Genomic DNA, 14,871 nt, shown 5'->3' with positions numbered 1-14,871 from the left:
CTGACTGCCCCCCTACATCCCCAAGCAACTGCAGTACAGTCATCCCTGGTGATGCCCCCTCCTTTCCATTGGGTGTACGCCTCCCTTTTAGCTAGGAGACATTTCCAGATGCTTTTGGTGAGCCATGGGGGCTTTCGCGCCCTCCTGCTCCCTTTGATCCGTGTTGGGATTACCTCCCTTTGGGCTTCTTGAAGAACAAAAAGCAATTATGGGACATAACTAGGATTAGTGGAATGAAATTCGGTGGGGAAAGGGAGGGAAACTCTTAGGTGATCAAGAAACAATTCCTGATTGTCCATTAGACTGTGAAAATCTTCCTAGGAAGGTGATATAGAACCTCTCACCTGAGCTTTTTAAAAGTAAAATGGAAAAGGACCTGGAAATTTTCAGGACCAAATACTGCCCCAGATTTCATGTGGTCAACCTAACAAAAGTCAATGGAAGTACAGACAGACTTTTGTTTACTATAAGAAATTATCCTGCAGTTACAGGGTGTGGACAAGGTGATCTTAGAGGGTTTTTTCATCTCTAATTTCCAATTCTATAATACATTACAGGCTGTATAAAATGTAACACCTTTTAATATTTATTGCTAAGTGCTCCACAAACACAGATGTTAATGCATTAGGAAAACAAATAGGTATAAATTCCAGAGCACAAGTGTTAACTATAATAATCCACCCTTCATCCATGAAACAGCAGTCCTGCACATAGGAACATAGTAAAATAGGACCAGAGGGGACCTCAAAAGGTCATCTAGTCCAGCCTCCTGTTGAAGGTAGAATAATCCCTGACTAAATCACCCCAGCTAAGGCTAAGTACAGACATTCAAAGAGCCCTAGGCAGACTCAAACTATCTTATGTGGGTTTCTCTAAGTGGACTAGGTTAGTTTAGGAGAGAACAGAACACAAGTGCACCCACTGATGGAGGGACACGTAGGATGATTACACTGGCTGAGGCCAGCAGGTTGGGGGATCTCCTGCATGCCTCCCAGCTTGCCAGAGACTGGAGGGCAGATGAATGCAGTTGCGTGACAGGACCCCTCTGATTGGCTGCTAGGCACACACCTCTAACTCACTATTAGCTGCAGTGTGGGGGGAAGGGAACTGAGGCATCTGTTGCACAGACCTGGCTCTGGCTGCCAGAGAGGGGAGCTAGCACAGATTTCCTGAACACCTCTCTTCACCCCCTACCATGGTCTGCTTGTGGCTGGGGAGAGATTCTACGTTAGCTCAACTCTTTGATAGCCTGGTGGAGGCAGGGCCCACTGTACACTTGCCCAGAGCAGTCAAGCATGGCATTGCTCCAACATAGTTCCGGAGGGGGGTGGGGGATGCTAACAGACAGTGACCTAACATGAATCAGTAGGGGTCTGGTACAGAAGTTCAATAGGTTGATCTAACCTAAACCAATTAAGTCTGATACCACACTGATACCACCATTTTTAAATTAGTCTATGTGCCCCAAACTTCTATTTTGTTACAGGTACAGACTGGTTTCCAAGCACTTATACTGGTTTATGTGCAATGCCTGTACCTGGCCTAAGTGTCTGTCTAATTTGCTCCTGAAAATGTTCAGTGATGAAGATTCCACAACTTCCCTACAGAGCCTGTTTCAATGCTTGACCACCCTCTAATGAAAAAGTTCTTCCTAACCTTCAACCTAAATATACCCTGCTGCAGTTTGAGGCCATTGCTCCTAGTCCTGATCCCTAGAGCCATACAGAAAGGTCTATCTCCCTCCTCTTTATAATCACCCTTCAGGTATTTGAAGACTGACTCAGTCTCCTCTTCTCCAAAATAACTAACTCTCCTGGTTCTTTCAGCCTTTCCTCATTACATCATGTGTCCAGGCCTCAAATCATCCTTGCTGCTCTCCTTTGGACTTTTTCCAATCTTCCCACATCTTTTCTCAAGTGCAGGGCCCAAAACTGGACATAGGACTCCAGGTGAGGCCTTCATTTGCAAGTGACATTCCTGGTAATGCAACCCACTATGCTGTTGGCTTTTTTTTTTTCTTTTTGCAACAAAGACATACTGTTGACTCATATTAAATGGTCTACCATAACCTCAATATAAAAAAGTTTGTTTTTAAAAATATAGTATTTTCTTACATACCACATGCCCTCAAATAAGGCATGCATTGTGTTCTGGGAAGGCAGAATGAATTAGAGAAGAGAGTTTTCCTTGCCACATCATGGGCTCACCATGGCTGAACGCTCCTGAATACATGAGCATTCAGCCATGGTTTCAGGTCTGAACCCAAAAGCTTGCTTAATAATTGTTTTCCAACTATTTAAGTTGGTCTAATAAAAGATATCAGATTCACCCAAAGAACCTTGTCTGCCTGAATACATAAATCATCCTCTCCTCCCAGTGCCAAAGCTCAAGCTGTAACCCCATCACAACCCCTGACAAACTGACAGCAGCTTTTGGCTGAGTAATGAATATGGCAGAAGCTGCGATGGCATTTTAGTTATGGAGTTGAGAGGAGAAAGCAAGTGACACTACAAACTGGACTCTGCCCCTCTTGCACGGATGCTGGAATGTAGCACAGTCCTTAGCAGCAGTTACTGAATCCCCATGCCTATGCCAGTGTGGAAATCACCTTCCTCAATTAAAAAATGCACCTCTATTTTGGATGTCTAATTTTTGAGGGAAAAGGTGCAAGTTGCATGCAAGTAATTTTGGCACTTCCCTTCTCTTGACAAAGAAGGGCAAGAATCTATTTAGCAACTCCAATGACCCATTATTCGTGGTTACAAATCATTAAACACATAACAATGAAATACTATTCTTGAACATGTTAGCTTCTTACCTGTGACATATTTCTAATCATTTGCTCCACATCATCACTAGAGGATTTTCCATTAATCTGAGGAGTAGTAGATCTCACTGAGGCATCTAAAATATTAGCTGGGCTGCCATTCTGCTGGGCCAGTAAATAGGATTCATTATGTGGCAAGGAACCCACACTAGCACCATGATGGAGGAGCTGTGGAAATACACCAGCTGAGTGGATGGCAGGTGCAACATTTACCTGAGGATGAATCACAACATCAGAATAAAACTGTATAATGTAGAGGAACTATCATTGCTGATAAATAGCCCCATGATTAAAAGACTGTCATGAAAAAAAACCCAAAAAACATAACTATAGTACACAATATAACTGGAACCGTGAAAAAATATAAGTAAAAGTCATGGCAACATAATTTGCAGAAATTGTCTGTAGCCTATCTAAACCGTATTTCTTTGTGTTAGCGTAAATACCCAGGGTAGCTCTAGCACTGCTATAATGGTAAGCAAAGAAGAACAGTTGTTTTCAGTGCAGCAGAGCTTTCTAAAGCAAATAGCACTCGCTCTCTAAAAAAAGCTGCATTTCACTTGGGGAAGAAAGAAACCTCATCAGCTAAGTAGAAAGTAAGTGACTGATCTAATCTTTCATATCTCCATAGAGTAAGACTGTCAGTCTCTGTTAACCTTGCCATCAGGTCAGGTGTAATTTAAAATTGGTAGTGTGTCAGAATCCCAACTCTGTTCTGAAAAATCATAATCACAGGTAGCAACTTTATCATCTACCCTGATTAAGGGATGTTTTGTGTGTTCTGCTCCCCAAAGTAGAAGAGAACAGCCACAGTCCCTACCCATCTTGTCCTTGATCAGTACCAAATTCCTCTTCTTTATGCCCAAGTGGAGCGAAGTTGAGCAGGGTGGGCGGCCAACAGCACCTATAAGATCAGCTGAGGGCCCAAGCCTAGCCAGTAGCACCTTGTAAGTCAGATGAGGGCCTACACAGTCCATTCAGCAGGAGCCTCTACAATAACACCCACGGTTCCTGGTCACCTTAGAAATACAGCAGATCCGAGCCCCAGGTGCCAGGGCAGGGGTTCCTGCTGAGTCGGTTGCAGCTTCTGCAGCAGGAGTCTCTGTCAGGGAACAAAGAGAAAGGCCATGGGCAAGCATTCATTTCTAGCACTAAGAATTTTGGTGAAATTCTTAGTGCTAGAAAAACAGCCCAGCAGTCAGAACATACGTGTGTACCAGCCCCCCGATTGGAGAGCTATGCAGGTGAGCTCTCCTACAAGAAGGCACTAGGGAGCTGTTCCATGGGTCATCTCCACCCTTAAGGGATTCCACTGATTGACAGCTTGTCCTCTCCCCTTCCTGGGAAGGGGGTAGGCTGTCAACAGGCAGTTGGCAGCTGCTGAAAACCGTAAGTTGCTATAAACAGTCCAAGGAGGATTCCAACCCTGGGAGAATGCCCCCTCTCCCTTGGGTCCCTCTATAACAAAATATTCCCCACTACATGCAGTCTGGATGCAGCTGAAGAGGAGCCCAGCCATGCGGTATGTGGCACCACAGACCTATTTGCAACACCACACACCACACATTCAGGCATTCTCCACGCTGTTACCTTGCAGTGTGGAGGTGGGATTTGACCCTGGGAGATCCCAGAGTCAAAAAAACCTGCATGGGACAAAAGCGGGGTGGCGCACGTGGCAGCAGCATGTGCCACCCAAAACTGGAGCCTGGCTGGCCAGAGCCACTTTCCATCTGCTGGCACGCTCCCAACTGCAGAAGTGCCACAGCTGCAGCTTCCCTGGCCCCCAGAACCCCAAGTAAGACTGCTGGGGCCAGCACAATTGCTGGCCCCAGCCTCCCCTACCCCACCAAGCATAACTTGCTGCATGCCAGCAGACACATGGCACAGGTGTTCCCCAAGGTATACCACTTCTTCTTGTTCCTCGGGAAACAAACGTCCCTGCTCATGTGGACACGGCCTTCCAGGTCAACTCAGAGGAGTGCTCAGGGCAGAAGGCAGGTGCGCCTGGAGTTCAAGCTCTCCTGGAGACATCAGACAGTTCTAGCTCCAAGAGAATGCTTCTCCCACCCTTCTGCAAATCAGATGATTCGTGTGACTGGCGATGGAGCCATTCACCCAAGGCAAGAACCCTCCTGGAGCCCCATGAGGGTTGCTGCCCCCTGGGCTCCTTTGGGTAAACCTGGAGGAGTGCAGGGGAGGGAGGCAATTGCATTCATGGCAGCAACGCTTCCAGGGCTCTGGGAGAGTTCCCAGCATGGAAGAATGTCCCCATAATTGCTGATCAGCTGGAAGAATTTTTGCAGGCTCTAGCACCCAGGGTTCAACTCCACTTTAGAAATATAAAAGAGCCAAGGCCCCAGGTGTCAGGGCAGAGGCTCCATGGCCAGTCACACAAAACATCTGAATCACACGAATCATCTGCTAAATCAGTAGTACCTTCTGCAGCAGGAGTCCCTCTCAAGGGAAAAGGCCTCTGGGAACAAGCCTCCCTGACAGCTTGCCCCAGGGCACACTACCAGGAAGTCAGTGCTTTCTCTCCCTTCCTCTTCCTTGGATGGAGGGAGGGAGGGACAGCAGGCAGAGGACTATGGGATATCAGGTGTTCTCAGTATCCAAGAGGAGCATACAGCCGTTCAAGTTGGTGAAGGAAAACAGAGATCTTCCAGGTTGGAAGTGATTTAACTTCCTTGTGAAAGAGCCAGTTCTCTTCTGTAAAAAATCCCTTGAACAACAGACTTTTCTCCTGGTACAAATGCAATGCTGATCCATGGCCAAATCATCCACATTATGCTGTTCCCTACAGAGCATGTGCAGAGTAACTTTATCTTTTCCCTGGCAGGGCTCACACAGCAGAAGCTGCTGTTACTGGACAGGCAGTCCTCGGACTTACGATACAATTGGTTCCTGAAAACTGTGTCTTAAGTCAAAACATTGCAACTCGGAACCAATTTTCTCATAAGAAAATGTTATAAATGGGGGATTAGTTCCTGAACCAAGGCTCGATACGCTATTTTCACCAAAAATACCCCAGAATTTTGTACTCGATCAATTATAGATGAGTAATATAGCTACACTCATGTATTTATACTGTAAATAGCAATCATATTGATTTGGAAGGACTTCTTCAAGGTGACTTTGCTGAACTTTTTAAAGGGCTCTTGGTAGGACTTTTTGAAGGGTTCTTGGCTGGAGTCTTCTCAGGAGTCTTGGTGGCAGGGTTTTCTGGACTCTTGCCTGCTTTCTTAAAGAAAGTGTTCAAGGAAGTTTGGACAGACGTTCTCCAGGGAGATGGGTGATACAGTGAACTTGTTCACTGGTGTGGTGTCACATTGAATCAAGAGTTGTAAAGGTGAAACTGACATCAGAAAGTTGAAACAGGGTGTCAATTTATAAACACTGTAAGTGCGAAACGTTGTAATGCGAAACATTGTAAGTGGAGGACTGCCTGTATTTATTTCCATATTATTTCGCTTAAAACGTGCTCCCCAATTTCCAGCATCTGATATTTAGAAAAAAGGTGCATGTCATACACAAGAAAATTGGGTATATTTGATTATGTTGTATTAATTCACTAATAATATTTTCATCACATAGAACCTTTGAAATGATCATTAGTTTTGAGTCTTTTCTCATATCTGCAGTATGTAAGTAATATTCAGTTTTGTTTTGCACTTCAGTACTTATAACAACATTTAAGACTGCAGGCCAGATTGTTTTCTGATCCATTTAGAGTCCCTACTGATATCACATGCATGTATATCAGTGCAGGACTAAACCTATACAAAGGTCTCATATCTTTAAGCCAATAATAGAGATCTTCTTCCATAGATTTGACCTATACTAACACATACACACACCCCCATCGACTTTTCTTTAAGAGCACACACATTATTAGCACACAAATATACAATTGCCAAAGATCTTTCTGCCCAAAATTATGAGTGTTACAGACAATTTTTCAGCTAAGTCCTTATAATTGAGGACACAGAACTGAAAGTACAAATACTCAGAAATACATGTTTTAATTTGCTTTTTTAGATCATTATAACATCTGAATCCCAGGTTTCACCCTCCATTATGTTTTGGTTTTCTAAAACATCCTAAACTATAGTGGACAAAGAGTGCCAGCACAGCTGGCTGCAGCTACACAGATACTACAGCCCTCCACCTCAATCCCCCACCAGTGAATCCCTACAGTTAAAGGACCCAGAGGCTTTACAAATGTCCCTCTCTTCCCCCTTAATGCTGTACAGACGGTCTAACACTAGGCCTGTGCGAGTCGGCACCTATTTGATTCGGCTTCGGATTCAGCCACTTCAGATGCCAGTGATCTGATCCAGAGCTCTGCACCGGGTTTCTGCTATGACCCGGCCAAAGCAGCTCCAAAGCTTCAGAGCTGCCTCAGAGATCCAGCAATAGGGTATAATGGGGAATCATTGCAATATCTATAACTTTGTTGTTTGTTGTCTGATTTGGATGAAACTTGCAGGGCTGGCAGTCTCTGCTGAGAGCATGAAGCCTGCCAAGTTTCAAGAAGATCATGCAGGGGTTTGGGGAGAACTGCACCCCAAATTTGTGAAAGCAAAACTCATGTCACATGTATGTGTTAAGCCACAGTGGGGTCAAAAGTGCCAGGATGGTAGCCCCTGCTGAGGCCACGAAGCCTGCCAAGTTTCAAGGAGATAAGTGCAGGGGTTTGGGGGGAACTGCACCTCAAGCTGCGAACAAGCAAAACTCGTGACGTGGGTGACCCTGTGTGTATTAAGGCGCAGCAGAGCGAAAGCTGCAGGCCTGCTAGCCCCTGCTGTGGCCATGAAGCCTACCAGCTGTCAAGGAGATAGGTGCAGGGGTTCTGGGGCCCTGTACCTCTAGCTGCTGACAGGTAAAACTCATGACATGGGTGCTTGAGCAACCCCCTGTAGTCTAACACATGCACGTGACATGAGCTTTGCTTTCAAAAATTTGGGGTGCAGTTCCCCCTGAACCCCTACACCAATCTTTGTGAAACCTGGCAGGCTTCATGTTCTCAGCAGAGGCTACCAACCCTGCAAATTTCATCCAAATCAGACAACAAACAACAAAGCTATAGATATTTAATTGATTCCCCATTATACCCTATGGCCAGATCTTGGAGGCAGCTCCAAAGGTTTTCCGAAGCGGTTTGGAAGCTCCGAACTTCTTCAGAAAGCCTAACAAAGCCAGCTGGACATGCTGCTTTTGACGCCGAAGCATCTGAAGCTTCTCCGGATCCAAAGCACAGTCTGAAGCTTCACACAGTCCTATCTAAAACCATGCCTAACACAACAAACACTCTGGCTTCATTCTTAACATTCTTAATTTCCATCTTCTTATCTAGATAACTTTAGAGATAAGGAGGCAATGCACTATATCTAATATCAGAATTTGTTAGAAATGATTTCCATTTTCACAGGTTTGAGGCATTTGCATTTAAATGATAAACTAGCTTCCCCATTTTTGTGCAGTTCCTCATTTTAAAGTTAAACATTTTGTGGAGCATTTCTGTGCTGTATTTTGTCTTGTAAGGATGCTGGATTGCATTATATTATGTTTACCTTACACAGAAGCTCAGCTATGCAAAATGCTCGAACCGTAGACTACTAAGAACTAAATCAAGCTGATTCACTTCTTTCAGCCCCAGAACTAGTTGTTCTAAAAAGCAATAATTAAAATAAAGAAATTTAGAAATTCTCTCTCTGAATCACACACAGAGGAGATAGTCAGTCTACATGAAGATAATTGGAGTCACCCATTATTGTTGTATACCCCACTTTTGTAGCTTCTTTCATCTCACTGTTCTCTGCCAGCGTTTCATGGTTATCTTCACCATACTGAAGATAATATATACTATCAATGGTACAGGGCTTAACACTATGTATTCTTATTTAACCACGAATTTGAACAATCAAACACCAGGCCAATCCTTCACTGATTAGGAATGGTCAGATAGCATCTGAAGTGAATTTCTATTGTTTGCTTTATTACACACAAACTTGTGGTTGGCAACCTTCAAATCTATACTCTACAATTTGGCTTTCAACTGAAATTAAAGAAAGATCCTCCAACTGTGACTGAGCTATGGCAGAACATAAATACTACTTAAGTTTTAAAAACCTGCATTCTCTGCTTGCAACCATTATAACCCATATTTAATATAATCTTGAACACAATGGACAGATTTGGGACAAAATCTTACTTTTCTCAGAAACTCTAACGTAACATTTTGCACTTGTTTCATATTTCAGTTACCTACCAAAAGCTAGAAGTTTATTGCTAAGATCTAGAATACTAATGTGAGAGATGTCTTGGAATTAATGTCCATTTTACCATGCTTTTCTTAAAATAATGCACTGGTGTAAGATGCATCTCAAATACAAATAATATAAATAATTCTTTGTGAGGTATCTTTAATGTTTCATAATCATACAAAAAACAGAATAGCTTGTGCTGCTGCTGAAAGTTGTAAAAATATTTTTTCAGGTGACTGCATAATAGTATTCAAAACATAAAGAAATGAACTTTCTAGTTATCTTCTAAATTAGTCAATAGTTTACCTTTTACTTAAAAATCAAACATTCTCTTTCTGGCTCGTACTCTAAATTGTTTTTCTCATGGAAAACTAGCTTCAATTTCCAAGTCATCAGGCAGTTCCTTAGTCTCAGTCAGGATACTCATGCAACCCTTACCAGAACAGTAGGAAACCCTTCAAGGCATGTAAGAGGATGCATAGTTCACTTCATACCGCTTCATTTTACTGAACTTACCTCAACTTGCAATGCTGACTTCTAATCTACCATGCTACTGACAGCATGTTCAAAAATCCAAAGAAATGTTCTTTCATACTAATTGTGTCCCATCTACCTTATTTTCTGCTTGTTCAGAATCAAATCTAACAAACCAAAGTCATCTGCATGTCTACTAATGTCTTCAGTATAATGAAACAGAATAATGTGTACCCTCTTTCAAGGAAGAAATTATTTCACATATCCGAGAATTTTAATAACATTGGTTTGAATAGTTTTGCCCAGGTAGCATTTGTACATTTCCTTTAACGAATTTCAATGGGGATGTTTTTTCATACAAGGTCATATTTCCCAAGAAACTCCACAGTTTTAAAAAATTTGCTATTGGAGAATGAATATACTTGGTCTGTTGAACCTTAAAAGGAATAATTTTCTAATCTGTACAGCCTGCTCAAATAAAAAACAGTTTACTGATGTTTTATAAGAGAATTTCTAAGTCTTTCCACTAATGATAGCTGTTCCTATGAGCTACAGTTTTTTCTTGTTTTATTAGGATACTCAATACATTTTTCCAGTCTCCAATACCATTACTCTGAAATCACAAGTAAATGAAGCAATAGAGAGATTCTGCTCAAGTGAAAAGCTGGCATAAGAAATGGAAGGCTGAAAATTTTCTTTCGTAACAGTCCAGAGAAACATCCTTACAATACTAGCCCACAATCACAAGCAACAGACAGACTCCATCACAGGTTGCTGACCATTTAGCAGGACCCTTCACAACAATATTCAGTTTCCTCCTCTGTAGACTTCCCCATATTCAGTGCATTTACATCAAGTTATTGCTCCAAAATACTTCCATACCCAGATGTATCAATGGTGACAACACCGTCCTCTCACTCTTTTTTTTCAGACTTGTTGGAACTATTAGACATAAACTTTCTTTGTTTATACGTTATTTTCAAAAGTGGGAGTACCAATATCTTGGCTGAGTGATCATTCATTAGTAGAAGATTCCAAAGTATCAGTTGGAGGCTAAAGAGTTAATTTCCAAAATCTTAAAAGTATTTAACTTTGTTTCACAAACTTTGGCTTTTCTTTTAGCTGTGATACTCAGCTCCAGGGAAGTGTTTACTTTTTCAAAAAAGTGTATTATTATCACAACCTGGATACCTCACTATCACTTTTGCATTTGACCCGGATGGTTAGAACTGTTCCTGAAGACAACTAGCTAACTACGTGTATAACAAACATAAATTATTTGAGGAACTTCTAAACAAATCCAAAATGACTAGTCCAACTAGAAGGTGCCTCCTCCTGTCATCTGCTGCTGTTTGCAAATTCTACGAAATTACCAATTTTAACAGAAGCAATCACTGCCTGCAAATAATAAATGTTTCACATTTACAAATCTTTTCTTTTGAGATTCTCAACTTCTTACTGTGGTAGTTAGTTGCCTACTTCATATCCCTAATCATAAAAATAGAGATCATTCCACAGAGAACATTAAGATGCTAGTAAGTATCTGAAGAAAGATGATGCCTCTGTGCTTGTAAGAATTTTTTTTTTAATCAAATATTAATTTGTACTACTTGGAAGTAATAAAATCACTTTAACTCCATCATGAAGTAACTGTTTGGTACTATGATTATTTAAGTAACATATGAAGGAATATTGCTTTGTTCTAAAATTTGGCTAATGCTAATTTGTCTTGATTGGCTTTCCCTTTACTATATGTAACATCTGCAATATTAACGTAATCTGGCTACAGACAAAAAGAAAATTCACTGATACCACACAGTATGATAAAACTTACGTTACAGCCACATACACTCAAAATGCAATCAAATACTGCTTTCATTTTATTGTTCAAAATGCTTTAAATAAAAAATGTTCCATTCCAGTCATGTTAATGGCACACCAACATTAAAGGAACATAGTCAGCATTTTTATGCCTCTTAAAATTAGGCCTCTTAAAAGTTGAGTGTTTTTGTGTATCATAGCACTGCAAAAGAAAATAAAGTATATATACTGTTAAAAATGCCAGGGGAATGCTAAAAGTAAAGTACGCTCTGTACTCTCTGTATGGTCCCCTTTCCAGTTTTTTCTTTGCTTTGTCTTTCATAGGGAAAGCCCACAAAAAAAGGCCCAAAGAACTGGCCCCCTAACAGCTGGCACCATCCAACCACAGTAAGAATAAATACCAGCTGCTTATACTGGTTCATACAAGTTAGCTGTAAACACTACAGCTAGGTACCTGGGGGCCCAAACCTCCAGTGGAATCTGTACCTTCTCCTGGGTAGCCTGGTCCAAATGATCACTCCCCCTTATACCTCACTTAGGAACTCTAAGAGCTTGTGTATAGCACAGTAGTAAAGCAGATCATGGGTGGGAGGTGTGGGAATAGGAGAGGGGTTGGGTTGGGTTGGGTTGGGGGAACGACAATGATCTTTTCCCAAATTAGTTTTTATAAGCATGTGAAATGCCTTGGATCAAATGACAGGGTCTAGTAAACAATTAGTGCTGTACTGAAGAGGCAGCAGTCTAGTAATTTCAAGTGCTTCTTTTGTGTAATCCTTTGGAGGAATTTTACTTCCTGAGTGGCCCCTAAGAGGAGAAAGTAGTAGTTTTCCTGTGTTTGCCTTTAATTTCTTTGTTATATAGATTTATACTGTAAAGCACTACAGGCCCTATGTAGAGCCCCCAACAACAATGTACCAGACAGTATTTGCCTGCATTGTGAGAGGTATTTTCCATGATTTATATGTAACATCTATGGTCAAACTTGCAAAGAAAAAAATCTGAGGAATGTAGCCCAGCAAAGGAAGGGATTTTTCTCATTAGCTGTGCCTTGCTTGAGCTTGAGGTGGAGGAGGGAGGGAAGCTCAGAGAGAGACACAAAGAGAGGAGAGAAATACTAGTAGGGGCTATTACTTTGTGTCACATTTTTAAATAGTGAAACATAAATGAATAAATAAAATTATTTAAGACTTAAGGAGTGCAATAAAGCACCAGACACATTTTTCTAGTTTTCTAGTTGCCTCCTTATCTTCAAATACTGAGCTTGTTCTGTAGCCTCAACATCAAAAAGTAAACATTCAATAAAGAATGAGTATACCAAGAAGGAAAAACATTATGGTTGTTATAGTATCCTTAAATGCAAATAAAGTGCTTGAAAGTATGATTGTGCTGTTTCACACTAAAAAAAAAACAACATACATTCAGTTTAGTGTGGTTCCTACTTTTTTCCCCACTCAACCTCCTAATTTTGCATTGTCAGATAAATTGGGCAATTTATACTTTGGCTTACTTTAATTAAAAAATAATAACTTACAGCAAATAGTCCCCGACTAATAGATACTTGAGTCCCCTGCTAAAAGGCAATGCACAACAACAATAAAATGAAGAGAAAATCAGCCAGGGAAAACTAAAGGTTTCAGCACAAAAACATTTCAGAGGCCTCTGGTAAGTCTATGCACCTAATGAAAAACATGTATTCCCAGTTAACATAGTACCACTTCTATGCTGCTTGCACTAGACCAGTTTGACTGGCACATAAATTGGCATCAGTGTTCCCCTTCTTATAACTTTGGGTATGGGCAAACATACATTTGAACCCTATTGAAAGAGGAGGGAGAAGCTGTGGTTCAGGAATATGCAACAGTTGTGCCTATCTGTTAGGTCTTATGTTCCTGTAGCAAGACCAGTTAGCTAATGCACCCTAACTTTGACTCTGAATGAAACAAGGCTAAAGTTGGAAAAGCTTTGCTACACTTGTACTGCTAGAGTCCTGCAGAAGTAACAATGGCATCATAACAGATAGTACTGGTATGCTTGGATATCAATACAATTGTTACATCTGTCTATTTGTTCATTCTGCCTTAGAGATTTTTAGAGCACAAAGTCTTTCTTGAATAGTTAGGAAGTATCTAGTGCAGCAGTTCCCAAACTATGGGTTGTGACCTCAAATGGGGTTGCAACTTCAGCGGATGGGGTCATGACAAACATGCCCCCTGAGATTTCTGCATCTACAGCAGTGTGGGGCTGCAACTGGGCCAGACCAGCTCCAGGCAGGAGCCTCCTCTACAGCCCAGCAGGTGGGACGAATTGTGGGAGGGCGTGATACACCACCATGGCCACCAAGGTGAGGCACAGTAGCAGCAGTGGCACGATTTTTGCCCACGTTGCTGCCAGGTGAGCAGGGGGCACCTCAACTTGGCAACAATGGCAGCGCAGTGCTCCCCCCCTCCCACGCTGGGTCCTGCCCACTGGGCCACAGAGCCCCCAGGGAAGAGGGCAGCAGGGTGGGGAGCCCCAAGCCTGCAGCAGGCAGCCTGCATCCTCCGCCATCACGGGCTCCACTCCGGCAGTGCTGTCTGCCGGGGGGCGGAGAAGCCAGGCTCTACACTCAGCTGCAGCTGCAGTAGCCACTGGCTCCCATGGGTAGCAGCCAGGCCTTGGGCGTGCTGGGGAGGGCAGAGGGCTGTGGGTGGGGAGTGAGGGGCACCTGGGGTTGTGGGAGGCTGAAGGTTGGAAATCAGGGGCCATGCTGAGAAAATGGGTTCATAAATGGGGTCACAGCGAGGAAAAGTTTGAGAAGCACTGCTCTAGTAATTTGTGTGTAAAGGAAGCCCGTAAGCATCACAGGCATTTTTAAGTAATGAAGAGGTTAACACACCTTTTCTTCTGCTTTCAGGTTATCAAGATAGGGACTGCTCAGATTCCCCAGTGTTCAAATCTCAATTCAGGTCACATCAAAATTGAAAATAAATTTGACACATTCATTACAGCAATAGGCCACAAAATGAACCCATCCTGCATTTTAGCACTATTTGACTTCATTTCTCAACAGGAGCCCAGAGGTCAAACAACAAAAGAATCCTGCATTGCCTTGCAAAGCCTGCTACAGTGAAGCTAGGAAGGTTGCACACTTTTTTCCTGGAATTCTTACTAGCCCAGGGGCAGGCAATTATTTTGGGTGGAGGACCAGTTAATGAGATTTGGTGAGCTTTCAAGAGCCACAGGGGTAGCCCCACCTTTGACAGTTCCCCTCCCATGCAGCACGAGTGCAGGGGCTACACATGTGCATCGGGGAGCACCAGCAATAGAGACAGCCAAGCAAGGGCTGCACTTCACTGCAATGTGCAATGTTGGCTGGAGCTGCACAACACTGGGCACCAGTGCCTGCACTGGGCACGAACACCCTGAGTGCCTCCACCTGGTGTTGTTGCTGCCACTGCTATCTGCTGGGGCTGCATTCCATGATGGGAATGGGGGGGGGGGGGA

At 42.7% G+C, this 14,871-nt stretch overlaps 1 protein-coding gene across 13 annotated transcripts in view; it reads right to left on the bottom strand.

Annotated features, from left to right (window-relative positions):
* The window catches only part of MPDZ (multiple PDZ domain crumbs cell polarity complex component), a 160,769-nt gene that overhangs the window by 118,611 nt on the left and 27,287 nt on the right, over nt 1-14,871 (bottom strand). For all 13 annotated transcript variants that reach the window (XM_019517589.1, XM_019517582.1, XM_019517586.1 and 10 more), the window contains exon 4: nt 2,819-3,040. In XM_019517589.1, coding sequence (XP_019373134.1) covers nt 2,819-3,040 — 222 coding nt within the window. The remainder of the gene's footprint in view (nt 1-2,818; nt 3,041-14,871) is intronic.

This window comes from Gavialis gangeticus, unplaced genomic scaffold (genome assembly GCF_001723915.1).
Source record: "Gavialis gangeticus isolate Ggan-Ray unplaced genomic scaffold, GavGan_comp1, whole genome shotgun sequence".
NCBI lineage: Eukaryota > Metazoa > Chordata > Crocodylia > Gavialidae > Gavialis > Gavialis gangeticus.
This window is presented reverse-complemented; position numbering and strand designations above follow the sequence as displayed.